The 13921-nt window shown below is 51.1% G+C and overlaps 1 protein-coding gene across 14 annotated transcripts in view; it reads left to right on the top strand.

Annotated features, from left to right (window-relative positions):
* The window catches only part of TMCO3 (transmembrane and coiled-coil domains 3), a 31806-nt gene that overhangs the window by 7717 nt on the left and 10168 nt on the right, over window positions 1–13921 (top strand). For 5 of the 14 annotated variants that reach the window (XM_082435193.1, XM_082435195.1, XM_082435190.1 and 2 more), the window contains 8 exons: window positions 544–1066; window positions 3229–3408; window positions 4957–5148; window positions 6204–6332; window positions 9990–10082; window positions 11482–11526; window positions 13309–13495; window positions 13574–13694. In XM_082435193.1, the coding sequence (XP_082291319.1) occupies window positions 623–1066; window positions 3229–3408; window positions 4957–5148; window positions 6204–6332; window positions 9990–10082; window positions 11482–11526; window positions 13309–13495; window positions 13574–13694 (1391 nt within the window). In that variant the 5' untranslated portion in view covers window positions 544–622. Of the gene's footprint in view, window positions 1–543; window positions 1067–3228; window positions 3409–4956; window positions 5149–6203; window positions 6333–9989; window positions 10083–11481; window positions 11527–13308; window positions 13496–13573; window positions 13695–13921 lie in introns of those variants that run through there. The other 9 variants (XM_082435185.1, XM_082435196.1, XM_082435189.1 and 6 more) reach the window with 7 other exon arrangements.

Raw genomic sequence — 13921 nt, 5'->3', positions numbered from 1 at the left:
AGTGTGGTTGTAGTTTGTGATTTTTTTTTTCTCTCCTTGACATCTTGTTAGCACATAACGGTAGACTGACATTGGAAATTTGACGGAATTCCAGGTGACTCAGGAAAGCAGACGGTACGGCCCAGCCAGCTCATAGCAGTTCGGCTGCATTTCCCAGCCCCTCGGACCTGGTTCCGGGGCCCCTCGTCTGCAATGGGGGAAGCAGGTGGTGTTTCGCGGCCTTTGACACGTGGACCCTCTTAAATGGAATTGGTTTTTGTCTTTTGCACACGGTGGATTTAGTAGATATATGAGGCTGAGTTTCACTTTAAAAAATTGCTTTTAAATTCAGATGTAATCTTTAATCTCAACTCTTCATCAGGCACCATACTTTAAATTCAGTATTTGATTGTAATCTAAGGGCAGCAGGTAGTTCAGATGTTGATCTACGAAAAATAACATTTTCCTCGGAAAAGTGATAGTTTTTAGTAATTATTTAACACTTTAATCTCAATAGCAATGAATCATCGTTCAACTATATGTGTCAATAAATCTCTTTTTCAGCTGAAAATGCGTATCTCAAATGCGAGCCCGACTTAGCAGGAATCTTTGGACTGCCTTGCCCTGTCCCTAAAATTGGATCATGAAGGTACTGGGGCAGAGCCACCTCTGGATGTGGCTCCCGTTCCTTCACCTGCTGGCCAGCGGCGCGGAGCACGAAGAGGCGGTGAGACACGCCATCGAGTGGCACCGGGGCCAAGGGGCGGCCGTCACCCAGAGGAGACAGTGGGTCCTGGACGGTTGCAGAAAGCTCTCCGGGCTTCTTCGCCAAAAGGCTGTGGTTCTTAACAAACTCAAAAGTGCAGTCAGAGCAGTGGAAAAAGACGCCAGCCTTTCGGACGAGGAGAAGCTGTTTCAGGTGCACATGTTTGAAATTTTCCAGAAAGAGCTGAATGAAAGTGAAAACTCCGTCTTCCAGGCCATCCACGGACTCCAGAGGGCCCTGCAGGGCGACTACAGGGACGTGGTCAACGTGAAGGAGAGCAGCAGGCAGCGCCTGGAGGCCCTGCGGAAGGCAGCCATCAAGGTGGGCCCAGGGCGGGGGCGGCGTGCGCCGGCGGAAGGGGGCTCGGCAGGTGGGAGCCACCCAGGGCCTCCGATCTGGCCCGGCAGGTGCAGGAGAGCCGGTCCCTTTGCACAGTCACTTAGCAGAGCCACATTTGAGCACTTCTAGGAGTCTCTCATGCTTTCTCCATGGTGGAAATCCCTGGGTATTGAAAAGAGTTACTCATGTTCTCCCAGTGAACTGACGTGGAAATAAGCCCATTGTAATTGCTGTCAGGGTTTTGAGCTTCTGATAAGAATTACTTTTAGTGTGAAGGCTGACTTTCTTCAAGGCCCACATGCTGAAAACAAAAATATTAAAGGTAGTTTTAAACAAATGTATACATTTGAATTAAGGATTTTGATGAAGGATACTTTTATTTTATTTTATTTATTTAATTTTTTTTAAAAAAAATATTTATTTATTTATTTATTTATGGCTGTGTTGGGTCTTCGTTTCTGTGCGAGGGCTTTCTCTAGTTGCGGCAGGTGGGGGCCACTCTTCATCGTGGTGCACGGGCCTCTCACTATTGCGGCCTCTCTTGTTGCGGAGCACAGGCTCCAGACGTGCAGGCTCAGTAGTTGTGGCTCATGGGCCTAGTTGCTCCGCGGCATGTGGGATCTCCCCAGACCAGGGCTCGAACCCGTGTCCCCTGCATTGGCAGGCAGATTCTCAACCACTGCGCCACCAGGGAAGCCCTATTTTATTTTTTAATTTTTATTATTTTTTTAATAAATTTATTTATTTGGTTTTGTTTTTTGGCTGCGTTGGGTCTTTGTTGCTGCGCACGGGCTTTCTCTAGTTCCGGCAAGTGGGGGCTACTCTTTGTTGCGGTGTGCGGGCTTCTCGTTGCAGTGGCTTCTCTTGTTGTGGAGCACGGGCTCTAGGTGCACAGGCTTTAGTAGATGCGGTGCGTGGGCTCAGTAGTTGTGGCTTGCCGGCTCTAGAGCGCAGGCTCAGTAGCTGTGGCGCACGGGCTTAGCTGCTCCGCGGCATATGGGATCTTCCCGGACCAGGGCTCAAACCCATGTCCCCTGCATTGGCAGGTGGATTCTTGACCACTGTGCCACCAGGGAAGCCCCTGAAGGATACTTTTAAAATGATGAGAAGAAACTATTATTACGTCAGATGTGATAGTTATATAACATTTTAAAGCTATCATTTAAGCCATCTATTATGTGCCAGGCACTTTAAATATACGAAGTATCATTTCTTCTTCATGGAAAGGCTATGATAATATTATACAGCTTAAAAAGTAAAGAAGATACAAATTATTAAACTTTTTTTTACCCAAGTGTGGTATTTTGGGTAGAAATATGGTGATGGGGTAAGTAGCCCCCTGGATTCGGTCGTACTGTCTGTTGTTAGAAACAGACTGCTCCCTCCGAGCGGGATCACCGCCTCACCAGACCCTTTGCACAGGTGGGACATTAAACTCCATGGCATTAAAGAGGGAGTCGCAGGGGTGTCGGTTTGCGGTAGTTTTACGGTAGAACAGAGAACAAACATGAGTTTGAGTGGCACTGACCCCACACGCCTGCTCTCTGCTGGTTCTGGCCTCACGGGTCTAAGGCGGTCTAGGCACTGGGGGCGCTGAGTAGAGGCCGCAAAACAGCTGAGCCTGTGCCTGGGACCATCCTCCGCTCAGCGCCCGCTCCGCCTCAAACGTGAGTAAGTAGTAAGGGTACTGATTTGAGATCCCTCGAGCTTGAATACAGTTGTGTGCCATACACGTGTTAAACTCTGTTCCCAGCACCACCCATCAACTGTGCAAGTAAGTAATGCTGTCAGATTCTCCTGGAACATCTCCCCTTGGTAACTTGGAATTCGACTGTGTATTCCGCTTAGAAATGTCTAGCTAAATAATCAAGTGCCACAGCTGGGCTTCCACACGCAGTAGGCACAGTGGCTGGAACAGCATCAGGGTTCGGCGGGTGGTTTTTGTGTGAAGAGATGACCTTCAGCATCTCTTTACGGTTGTGGGTTACGTTCGTGTGTGTGTAAGTAGCCTTCCTGCAGGGTTTGCTCTGAGAAGTTTGAGTGCCCTGGGGCACCCGGCCTCCCCTGCCGTGTTTGTGGTGCAGGCGGGTCACCCAGGTTTCCTTCGTAATAAACACCACTCTTCATTTCTTACACATGAATAGGAAGAGACAGAATATGTGGAACTTCTGGCAGCAGAAAAACATCAAGTTGAAGCTCTTAAAAACATGCAGCATCGGAACAAAAGTTTATCGCTCCTGGATGAAATTCTTGAGGACGTGAGGAAGGCGGCAGACCGTCTGGAGAAGGAGACAGAGGAGCGCGCTTTCGATGACAATAAGTCAGTGAGTAGCACCCAGAGCAAGGTCCTCTTGGCCTGCTGAGCCACTGAAAGGAGGTGTACTTGGAATTGTTTGCAGGTGTGCCGTAGCGCAGGCTGAAAATGAAGATGAGGCTAAAGCACTTGTGTGCCGTAGCAAGTAACTTGTGTGGCCCTGAAGACGTGCCCCGGTTTCCTCTGCTTCCCCCCGCCGCCCCGTGTTTGGTCAGCCCCCCGCCCCCGACTGCCCCGCCCCCAGCAGCTCGTCTGTTTCCCCGGCCTTGGCTCTGGTCTCAGGAAGCTGGCCCTGGGCGGCCACGTTTCGGTGCGGATCTGCCCGGGGAGAGGCTCGCTCCTTACAGGAAACCACCTTTGGGTCCCAAGCAGCATGTCAGACTGAGTCCTGGGACGGACTCAAGAAAGGGTTAGGTAATGACAGCAAACCAGAGCAAGGCTGGAGAGGGAAGAGGAGTGAGGCCCTTAGTGACCCCGGGGCGGGCGAGGCTCTGGGTGTGTGAGGGCCGTGCGCCGGGGAAGAGTGTCCTTGCCTTTATCCCGCTCACCAGGCACTCTGCCCTCCACGGCTCCGGGCTCTCCCACACTGGCCCTCCCCCAGTCCTCTGGGACGCCAGCCGCGTCCTGTGGTTCAGTTCAGCCTGACACCACCCCCATGGGGCTGGCACAGACCCCATGGGTACAGGCCCGGCCCAGGATGGCCCCCACTTCAGATGCCAGCCGCCCCTCCTTGGGCTCCCTCCGGCGTTTGCTGTGCTGCCCACAGAACTCAGTCTGTTTGCTAGGTTGGCAGATGGCCACGAAGGACACAGCTCAGATGGAAGAGGTGCCAGGGCAGGGCGTGGGGGACGGTGGCCTGCCCCAAACACCTGCACACGTTCAGCAACCTGGAAGCTCTCGGAAGCTTGTGCCTGAAGGGTCTTCACGGAGGCTTCGTTATTTAGGCTCCTGACAGACTCGGCCTTCAGCCCCTCTGCCCTCCCAGAGGCCGGGGTGGAGCTGCAAGTTCAGCCCTCATCACGTGGCCGGCTCCTCTGGTGACCAGCCCCTCCCATGGGTACCCGGGGGCTCTCCACCACCCCTCACTCACCTGAGGGCAGGTGAGGTCGCAAAGGGCTTATTATGAAGGACAGAACACTCCTTTCACCTCTGCTGCTCTGGAGCGATTTCAGGAACCGAGGCCAAAAGACCAAATATAGGACAGGATGTTTGCATCGCTCTTTATCACTCAGGAAGTCCCGCAGGTTTGCGGGCTGTGAGCGGGAAAGGGGCCTAAGACCAAATATGGGTTTCTTGTTACAGATCACAGTGCCACGCCCTGAATCAGGTAGAGTAGGTGTTTGGAAGTAATGGAAATCCTGAACACTTCCATCCTTAAATCTCTTTTCAATTGAAAAACTTTTTCTAATTTTCTAATTTATTGGTCTTCGGTCACACTTGACAGAATGCTGAAAACGTTCCTGTCGTTCTTCTGTATGGGACTTACTCTCTAACATTTGACCTTGAACTTAAACACGTCTGATTGGTTTTAGTGACATAACACTGGTCATTGTTGCAGGTCAGAGGGGTGAACTTTGAGGCAGTTCTGCGGGTGGAAGAGGAAGAGGCCAGCTCCAAGCAGAACCTCACGAAGTGGGAGGTGGAGGAGGACCTGGGCCTGAGCATGCTCATCGACTCCCAGAATAACCAGTACATCCTGACCAAGCCCAGGGACGCCACCATCCCGCGGGCAGACCCCCACCTCATAAAGGTAGCCCGCGCCGCCGCCCGGCACCCACGTCCGCTGCCTAAAAGCTGACGTCGCTACAATAGCTCATTCTCAAGGGGCAGAGAGGGTGTGGCCTGTGTAGACGTGGGGTGCGGCCGCCTTCTCCAGTGCTGGCTGGCTGGCGCCCTGGGCGGCCTGAGGTGCACACCTGCGCCCTTGGAGGGAGCTGGTCTAGTGGGAGGACGTGGAATTCTTTAGGCTCGAGGTAGACGGTGTTGTGGTTCGGGATCACTGTTTGGACTTGGCCCGTGTGAGTGACACGGTGCAGCCTGCGCAGGGTCCAGATCAGTCGCTAGGTCTCCAGCTAAACTCCCCGACGCTGGAATCTGCTCAGGAGAAGAGACCGAGGCAAAGAACTCAGTCTTCAAGGCGCTGCCAGCACAGACAGCCGAGGGGCAGATAGATAAACGCTCCCCACGGGCTTGTCCCGTGTGAGGGGCTGATCCCTGTACTTCTGGATCTAATCGAGAGGTAAAAGACAGCAAGCGTGTCGCCTTCCTTGGTTTTGACCAGGCTGGGGACTGGGAGGGACTGAGTCTGAGAACGGCGACTTCGGTGCCCTTCGCGAAGGGGCAGGGTCTCCACTGCGCATTTGCCCCCCTTCGCCTTTGTACGTAGCGTAGCTTCTGGGGCGGCGGCGTGAGGCCACGTGAATACCCCGTTCCTCGCCACCCTCGGGCCACAGCCTTAGCACCGTCCACGAGTCTCTCCTGGATCGGTTAACACTGTGCAGGTGAGATGGTCTTCGTGCCGTGGGAGCACAGTGGGGAAGCGTTCCCGGGCTCGAGCGCCGAGAGGAGGCCTCGCACTCACAGTTCTCAGAGGACTGTTACGGGGTCCGTGCGAAACAGACACACCGCTGTAATCGCTGCACACTGAGGAGCGGGCCTCACCTGCTCCCAGAACCCTCCCGCTGCCCCCTCACTTGCCTTTCTTCCCACGCAGTGAGGTCAGGTCCCGTCCCACCCTACCTTCTCCTTCCTCTTGCTGCCTGTGATCTTACGTGTGTGTTTCTTGTCTGTTTATCCTTCTGTTAGGACATCGTCACCATAGGGATGTTGTCCTTACCATGCGGCTGGCTCTGCACAATGATAGGACTGCCGACCATGTTTGGTTACATCATCTGCGGCGTGCTCCTGGGGCCCTCTGGACTCAACAGTATTAAGGTAAGAACAAAATTGAACTCGTTAGTGTCTGTTGAACTTGAATTAATGAAGATAGCAGTTTCTTATAAATCACATCAAAGAAGATGTCTTTTAAAGTTTCCTGAGGAATCTCTAAAGTGTAAGAAAGTCACTTTGTTCATTAATGAGTGAGCAGCTTGACCAGACAAAATGATCCTCTTTGTGTCTTTAAAATATATTAGTTTTAAAGATTCCGTTTGCAGTAATATTATGGACTGGATTATTTGGACACTGAAAGGAACTAAAAATCCTGGATTAAATGTATTTTTAAAACATGCTTGGGACTCCCCTGGTGGTGCAGTGGTTAAGAATCCACCTGCCAAGGCAGGGGACACGGGTTCGAGCCCTGGTCCGGGAAGATCCCACATGCCGTGGAGCAACTAAGCCCATGCGCCACAACTACTGAGCCTGCGCTCTAGAGCCCGCGAGCCACAACTACTGAGCGCGCGAGCCACGACTGCTGAGCCCGCATGCCACAACTACTGAGCCTGCGCTCCAGAGCCCGCGAGCTACAACTACTGAGCCCACGCGCCTCATCTACTGAAGCCCGCACTCCTAGACCCCATGCTCCGCAACAAGAGAAGCCACCGCAATGAGAAGCCCACGCACCGCAACGAAGAGTAGCCCCCGCTTGCCGCAACTAGAGAAAGCCCGTGCGCGACAACGAAGACCCAATGCAGCGAAAAAATAAATAAAAATTAAAAAAACCAAAAAACAGAAACCCATGCTTAACACCCTGAGAAGCTGGTAAAGTAGTAAGCAGCGACCCAGCCTGGCTGTGGGCGTCGGGAGGCCCGGGAGGACGTGGGTGCTGAGGCTGCTCTTGCTGAAGGCTGTTTGCTGAGCAGGTTGAGGGGAGCATCGTCCTGTGTTGGTGGCGCTTTTGACAGTGAGCAAAGGGTCCCAAGCCCTGTGGGCTTCAAGCTGGGTCCTCGAAAAGAAAACGCCACGTGGACAGAGGGTAAGAGGATGCCACGTAGAGCTGTCCTGGTCCCAGCCCAGAGGAACCTGTAGCGCAGGGCGTGGGAAGGGGCCGCGGCGTGCCCCGCCCTCCCTGACGCTCCCCTTTGGGTAGAACGCGAGTCAGTGAAGTGGGGGCGGGGGGCCGGGGCTCCACCTGCAGCCTCATCCCCTCCTCGGCTTAGCCCACCCGCACCGGGTCTGGAGGGTCCTGAGGGTTCCCCCCACTGGACGACACGCGGGGGGGTCGAGGCGGTCTTCGCGCTGACTGATCCTCACAGCAGACGGTGTTGCCGGGCGAGAGGTACCTGGATGCTGCAGGCTGGAGCCCGGACCTTGGTGAGGAGGACCACCAGGGTCCACCAAGGTCCACCAAGGTCCACCAGGGTCCACCAGGGTCCACCAAGGTCCACCAAGGACCACCAGGGTCCACCAAGGTCCACCAAAGTTTTAATTCAACTTTTTTTTTTAACATCTTTATTGGAGTATAATTGCTTTACAATGCTGTGTTAGTTTCTGCTGTATAACACAGTGAATCAGCTATACATAAACATATATCCCCATATCTCTTCCCTCTTGCGTCTCCCTCCCACCCTCCCTATCCCACCCCTCTAGGTGGTCACAAAGCACCGAGCTGATCTCCCTGTGCTATGCGGCTGCTTCCCACTAGCTATCTATTTTACATTTGGTAGTGTATATATGTCCATGCCACTCTCTCACTTCGTCCCAGCTTACGCTTCCCCCTCCCTGTGTCCTCAAGTCCATTCTCTATGTCGGCATCTTTATTCCTGTCCTGCCCCTAAGTTCTTCAGAACCGTTTTTTTTTAGATTTCATATATATGTGTTAGCATATGGTATTTGTTTTTCTCTTTCTGACTTAATTTCACTCTGTATGACAGACTAGGTCCATCCACCTCACTACAAATAACTCAATTTCATTTCTTTTTATAGCTGAGTAATATTCCATTGTATGTATATGCCACATCTTCTTTATCCATTCATCTGTTGATGGACACTTAGGTTGCTTCCATGTCCTGTCTATTGTAAATAGTGCTGAAATGAACATTGTGGTACATGACTCTTTTTGAATTAAGGTTTTCTCTCAGCTTTTTGAATAGGTAGTTTTCATGTGATTGAAACGGTATAAAAAGCTGTAGGTGAAAAAGCTTTGCCTGACCTTGTCCCATCCCTCCCTTTCCAGAACGTTTGCAAACACTGGAAAACACAAATGTATTTTCCTTTTCCTTTTTACTTAACAGCAAAGATAGCTCATAAGCAAAGAAGGCTAAATAACTAGGTAATAGATCCAACTGGATACTATGAATATTGTATTTCTTAATAAATTACCTATACCATGGGAAAATAGTATAATTACTGTAGATAAAAATACCAAGATCAGGACTTCCCTGGCGGTCCAGTGATTACAACTCCGTGCTCCCAGTGCAGGGGGCCCAGGTTCCATCCCTGGTCGGGGAACTAGATCTGCGTGCCACATGGTGTGGCCAAAAACAAAAACAAAAACAAAAACCCAAACAAACGATCAAAAATACCAAGATAAAATTACCAAAATAAAAATCCAAGATCATACTAGCCGAAAGTGGGAGTGGTTAATGGAGAGAGTCTAATTGTATATAATTGTACTTCAGTATTTATCTTTTCTTAGTAGGGAGTTAACAGGCTTTCATTTTCTAAGTCAAGAAGTATAGGTTTAAGTATGTTACTTTGAAGTCAGGTTGCAGCCTAATTTTCAAAAGGGAAAGAAAAATAGTAGCAGTAAGGAAGCATAAAAAGCAGAAGACATAAAAGAAGTGAGAGCAAACATGTTGTTTTATAACAAATATATGTGGAATAAACTTCTCTATGAAAAGATACAGGTTTGCAGATGGTGTCAGGAAAAAAGTACAACAAACGAGATTGAATAAAAATAAAGTGACTAAAAGGTTGAGAGTGAAAGGAGGAAATGTGCTGACAGAAAGAGGGCAAATCAGTGGTGTTCACAGCCAGCAGACAGAGGAGGTGCACGCCCGCCAGCACACCGACACACGAAGGCCTGGACTCTGTTTTCATGTGTTCAGGGAACATTGAAGAAATCAAAAAGTTAGTGGCCATAATGCAAACCTCTATTGTAAATAATATAAGTAGTGCCAAATATACTGGTATGAACAACACTGTCTACTGTAGTGCAGGAACATTGATGGTAAATAGCAAATGAGGGGCACTGTACGTCAGGACCTGTGGGGAGTGGCCAGATGGGGTCCAGGAGAAAGTCCCACACTCAGTATCACCCAGACCCAAGGAGAGTAAAGCACTCCTGTTAGTTAAGTGTTAAACTCAGGTTTAATGCCTCCCCGTCCCCAAAGGAAGCTAATGGAAGGAAGTAATGGAAGTAACAGTGGCAATTAATGAACTGGAAAGCAGGTGAATTCATGAGCTATTTCCTAGAAAACAAATAAAAATATTCCTCTGGCTAATCAAGAAAAAGGAAAAAAGGCACTACCATCAGGAATTTAAGATTATCTCAGATATAGAGGAAATTCAGATCGTTGTTTGTTTTTTTTTAAATACTGGGCTTTTTGGTGGAGTCCCGCTGAGTGTGTTAGGACAAGATGCTTCTGTGAAGTACACGTGGTACCTTAAATACGTTAAGTTTTACGGTTTTAAAACCTTCTTGTTTTTCAGTCAGTTGTGCAGGTGGAGACGTTAGGAGAATTTGGCGTGTTCTTTACTCTCTTCCTCGTTGGCTTAGAATTTTCCCCAGAGAAGCTGAGAAAGGTGAGTCCACCAGTGTGCTTGTGTCGTTGCCCCACTGAGATTAACGTGCCCCGCCATCACCATCCACATTCGTTGGAGACTTGCCCAGCAGATTAAGTCTGTTTAGAGTAGAATATGGTGTTGTAGTTTGATGTTATTTTTGGAACATAAACTCCAGAAGATAAAATGTTTAAAAAAAAGAGTGAAAATTCAATGAATAAATGGAATTAGCTTTCAGTGGCTAATTCCAAACCAGGTCTGAGAAGTGCTGTGTTCAAACTTACTGATTTTTGAGTCCCTCCAAGAGGGTCCAACGCTGGTAGAGGCCGAAATATCATAGGGATGGAATGTTCAGTGTGTTACTCTGGGGGAAAAACTCGTTTTCCTAAATAAGTGGCAAATTTTGATTATTGCTGTGTCACTGTAAGATGAAAATATCTGAAAGGTTAATAGTATTTAGGACCATATGTATGAATAAATGTTAAAGTAGTGGAAGCAACAGTTCCTCCTAAATTTGTTGGCTTTTAGAATGGTTACTTTGAAAGCCGGACTATTCGAGAATGGAAACAGAGTTAGGTTGGAAGTGAATTCATGAAAAGCTACTTTGTGTTTGAACAGACAGGTCATAGAAGAGGAAAAAGCTGATGAGAAAGCAGTTGGGGGGTGGTGGGGAATCACAGAGAAGCTGCTGGTTACAGGAAAGGGCGGCTCCATCCAGGCTCCGTTTCGCCCACCAACTTAACCAGGACACTAGTGTCGAGTCAGCAGGGGTCTCAGTGACTTTGCGGGTGGTCAGTGGGCGCCCTTGCTCCAGGTTGATGAGAGGGACAGCTCGTGCCCCTTCTGGGGAGCAGTCCAGCGGTTTGATCCAAGAGCCTTGCCAGGTTCACGTCCTTTCATCTGTGGTTCTGCTCCTGGGTTTCTAGGCAAAGGGAAGAGTCAAACCCAAGTTTTGGTTTTTGTTTTTAAAATTAGCCCCTAAAAGGTACTCAGCTCCTCACTGTAGCATTTTTATAAAAGATCCAAAGCAACCTGAGTGTCTAAAGGTTAAGCTGTGATGTAGCTGCTGGATGGAGTATTATGTAGCCATTAAAAGTGTTATAAGAATGTGCAATAACAAAGAAAAAAATGTTAAATGCTGAACTTCAGAAGAAAAAAGTGAGCATATAGTGTGACCGTGGCGACACCGAAGGAGCCGAGAAGCACAGGAAATAATGTGCCAAACGGCCGTGGATGCTGCTTTCCAAGCCCTCTCTGACCACCAGCATGCTTCCTACAGGAAGGGAAGTGAGCTCGGCCTGAGCCTGCGCTGCCATCAGGGAGCAGCTGTGCCCGGCCCTGCCCACCCCTTTCCCCAGTTCCTCTTTTTCTTCTTTCTTTTTGTTTTTTAATAAATTTATTTATTTATTTTTATTTTTAGCTGCGTTGGGTCTTCGTTGCTGTGCGCGGGCTTTCTCTAGTTGCGGTGAGCGGGGGCTACTCTGTTGCGGTGCGCAGGCTTCTCACTGTGGTGGCTTCTCTTGTTGCGGAGCACTTGCTTTAGGTGCGTGGGCTCAGTAGTTGCGGCACGTGGGCTCAGTAGTTGTGACACGCAGGCTCAGTAGTTGTGGCGCACGGGCTGAGTTGCTCCACGGCGTGTGGGATCTTCCCGGACCGGGGCTCGAACCCATGTCCCCTGCACTGGCAGGCGGATTCCTAACCACTGCGCCACCAGGGAAGTCCCTTCCCCTTTTTTTCTATTAAAGCTCCATTTGTCCATCCATTGACAACTCACTTCCTGTCAGTTTTCCTCCTCATACAGCATACTGAGTCAGTTCAGGGTTTTCTCCTGGTACTCTGGTATCTTTTTCATCCTTCTGGCACAAGCACCTCCATGTGTTAATTTCTGAATCCAAAGTATAAAGAAAATTGGCCACTTCTCTGGGTCCTAAGGGAAGTGGCCAAATTCTTCCTGTTAATTCCGTTGAGGTGTGTGTTGTGGCTGGGACAGAGGGGCCTGGCGAGGACCTGTGGGGTCTCCCGGGAGCGGGAGGGTCTTCCCAGGCAGCACTGTGAAAGCACAGCCTGGACCCCTTGGTGTTCATGTGTGTTCAGTTGACAGACGTTCACAGCAAGCAGCCGTGTTACCTTGAGGTTAGGAGCGAGGAGGGGCAGCGTCTGGTCCTCCCGTGTCCCTGGTGCAGCCATCTCAGCTGGCAGTGTCCTCATCTGGGCTATGAGGGGTTGGGAAGATTCAGGTGTCCTCTGGGTGCAGAGTCTCATAACTATCTTCCGCGGCACTGTGGTGTTCAGGGTTAAATGAGAAAGTAACATCATCCACCATGATGTTTGCTTGCCCTCATCAGTGTGATACGTTTTTGTGATGCTTTGGGGATTTTGCGCCTGGCGATGCAGCCTGAGGCAGGGTTCGTGGCAGCAGGTGTGTGTCGTAAGTCAGGGCAGGGGCGTGGACGGGGACCGGCCCCTATTGGGTGCCTTTGGGTCTGGGGCGAGCTGGGGTCTCTAATGTCCCCTAGCTCCGATGTCCCTGAGCGCCACCGAGCCTGGCTGCTGCCCGCCTGGCGGCCCTGACCCTTGACCCGCACCAGGAGCGCATCCCACCGCTTCGTAGGCAGGCCCGTGGGCTTGGCGTGCAGAAAGTTTATATCCATTGATAACTACGCTAGTAAGTCCACGTTTATTTTTCTTTTATTTCTCAGGGATAAATGACTGACAGCTTTAGCGCAGCCTGAGGTACCGGTGGCTCTCCTGCCTTGTGGGGTACCCGTGTGACCCTGTCACGGTGGGAAGTTACTTGGTGGGGTTTTGAAGTATCAGCAGTTGCTGGCAGGCCCCTCTCAGTCTTCTGTGAAATCTCCTAGAGGCCTGATTAGAGACAGTTCAGAGACGCCCGAGTCTGCGAGATCCTTCCCGGGCCTTGTCCCTGAGGATGCTCGCGCCCTCGACTGTCTGTCGTTTATTCGTGAATCACCTGGGCCGCCCAGGTGTGTCCCGTTTCCGGGGGCAGAGGGGTTCCCCAGCTCTAGCTGCGTTCTGAGGATGGCGGTGCACGACGCGGAGAGGTTGGAGGGCTTGCTTCGTCCCTAACCACGTCCAGCGCTCGGTGACCGCGTGGGACCGCCCCCGCTTTTCGTGGTGTTGCGCTGGTGTGTTTGCTGCGGGGCCGGCCGGTTCCTGGGCAGGTGTGCACGCGCTCTGTGGGGCCGCGGGCACTGAGGTGTGTGCACGCCCCTGTGCTCTCTCCCAGGTGTGGAAGATCTCCCTGCAGGGGCCCTGCTACATGACTCTGCTCATGGTGGCCTTCGGCCTGGTCTGGGGCCACCTTCTACAGATCAGACCCACCCAGAGCGTCTTTATCTCCACCTGCCTGTCCTTGTCGAGCACACCCCTGGTGTCCAAGTTCCTTGTGGGCAGCACCCGCAGTGACAGGGAAGGTAGGTGGCCGCGTGTTCTGAGCGTGTGCCGAGGTTAACCGACTCGAGTCCACACGCCCTTAGTGACTTTTCCCCAAGCAGGCGACATCGACTACGGCGCGGTGCTGCTGGGGATGCTGGTGACGCAGGACGTGCAGCTGGGACTGTTCATCGCCGTCCTGCCCACGCTCATCCAGGCGGGAGCCGGCGCACATGCCAGGTAGGGCTGCTGCCGTGCTTCAGCTCGCGGTCTGTTCTTCTGGCTCCAGATCGTTTCCGATGAGGTCAGAAATACCGACCTTCCTTTCCTTCTCAAGTACAAGGTTTCTTCTGCTCTGTTTCCTTTCTGCTGGGGGGCTCTGGTCATTCTTTCATGGTTAGTCTGCTGCCAGCCACAGGTTCTCTCGGTTTCCTCATCTGAGAGCCTTATCTCCCTTCCCCCTGGAG

This window comes from Balaenoptera physalus, assembly GCF_965194825.1.
Source record: "Balaenoptera physalus genome assembly, chromosome: 18".
NCBI lineage: Eukaryota > Metazoa > Chordata > Mammalia > Artiodactyla > Balaenopteridae > Balaenoptera > Balaenoptera physalus.
Note: the sequence above shows the minus strand (reverse complement) of the source record. Positions and strands in the feature narration are given on the sequence as shown.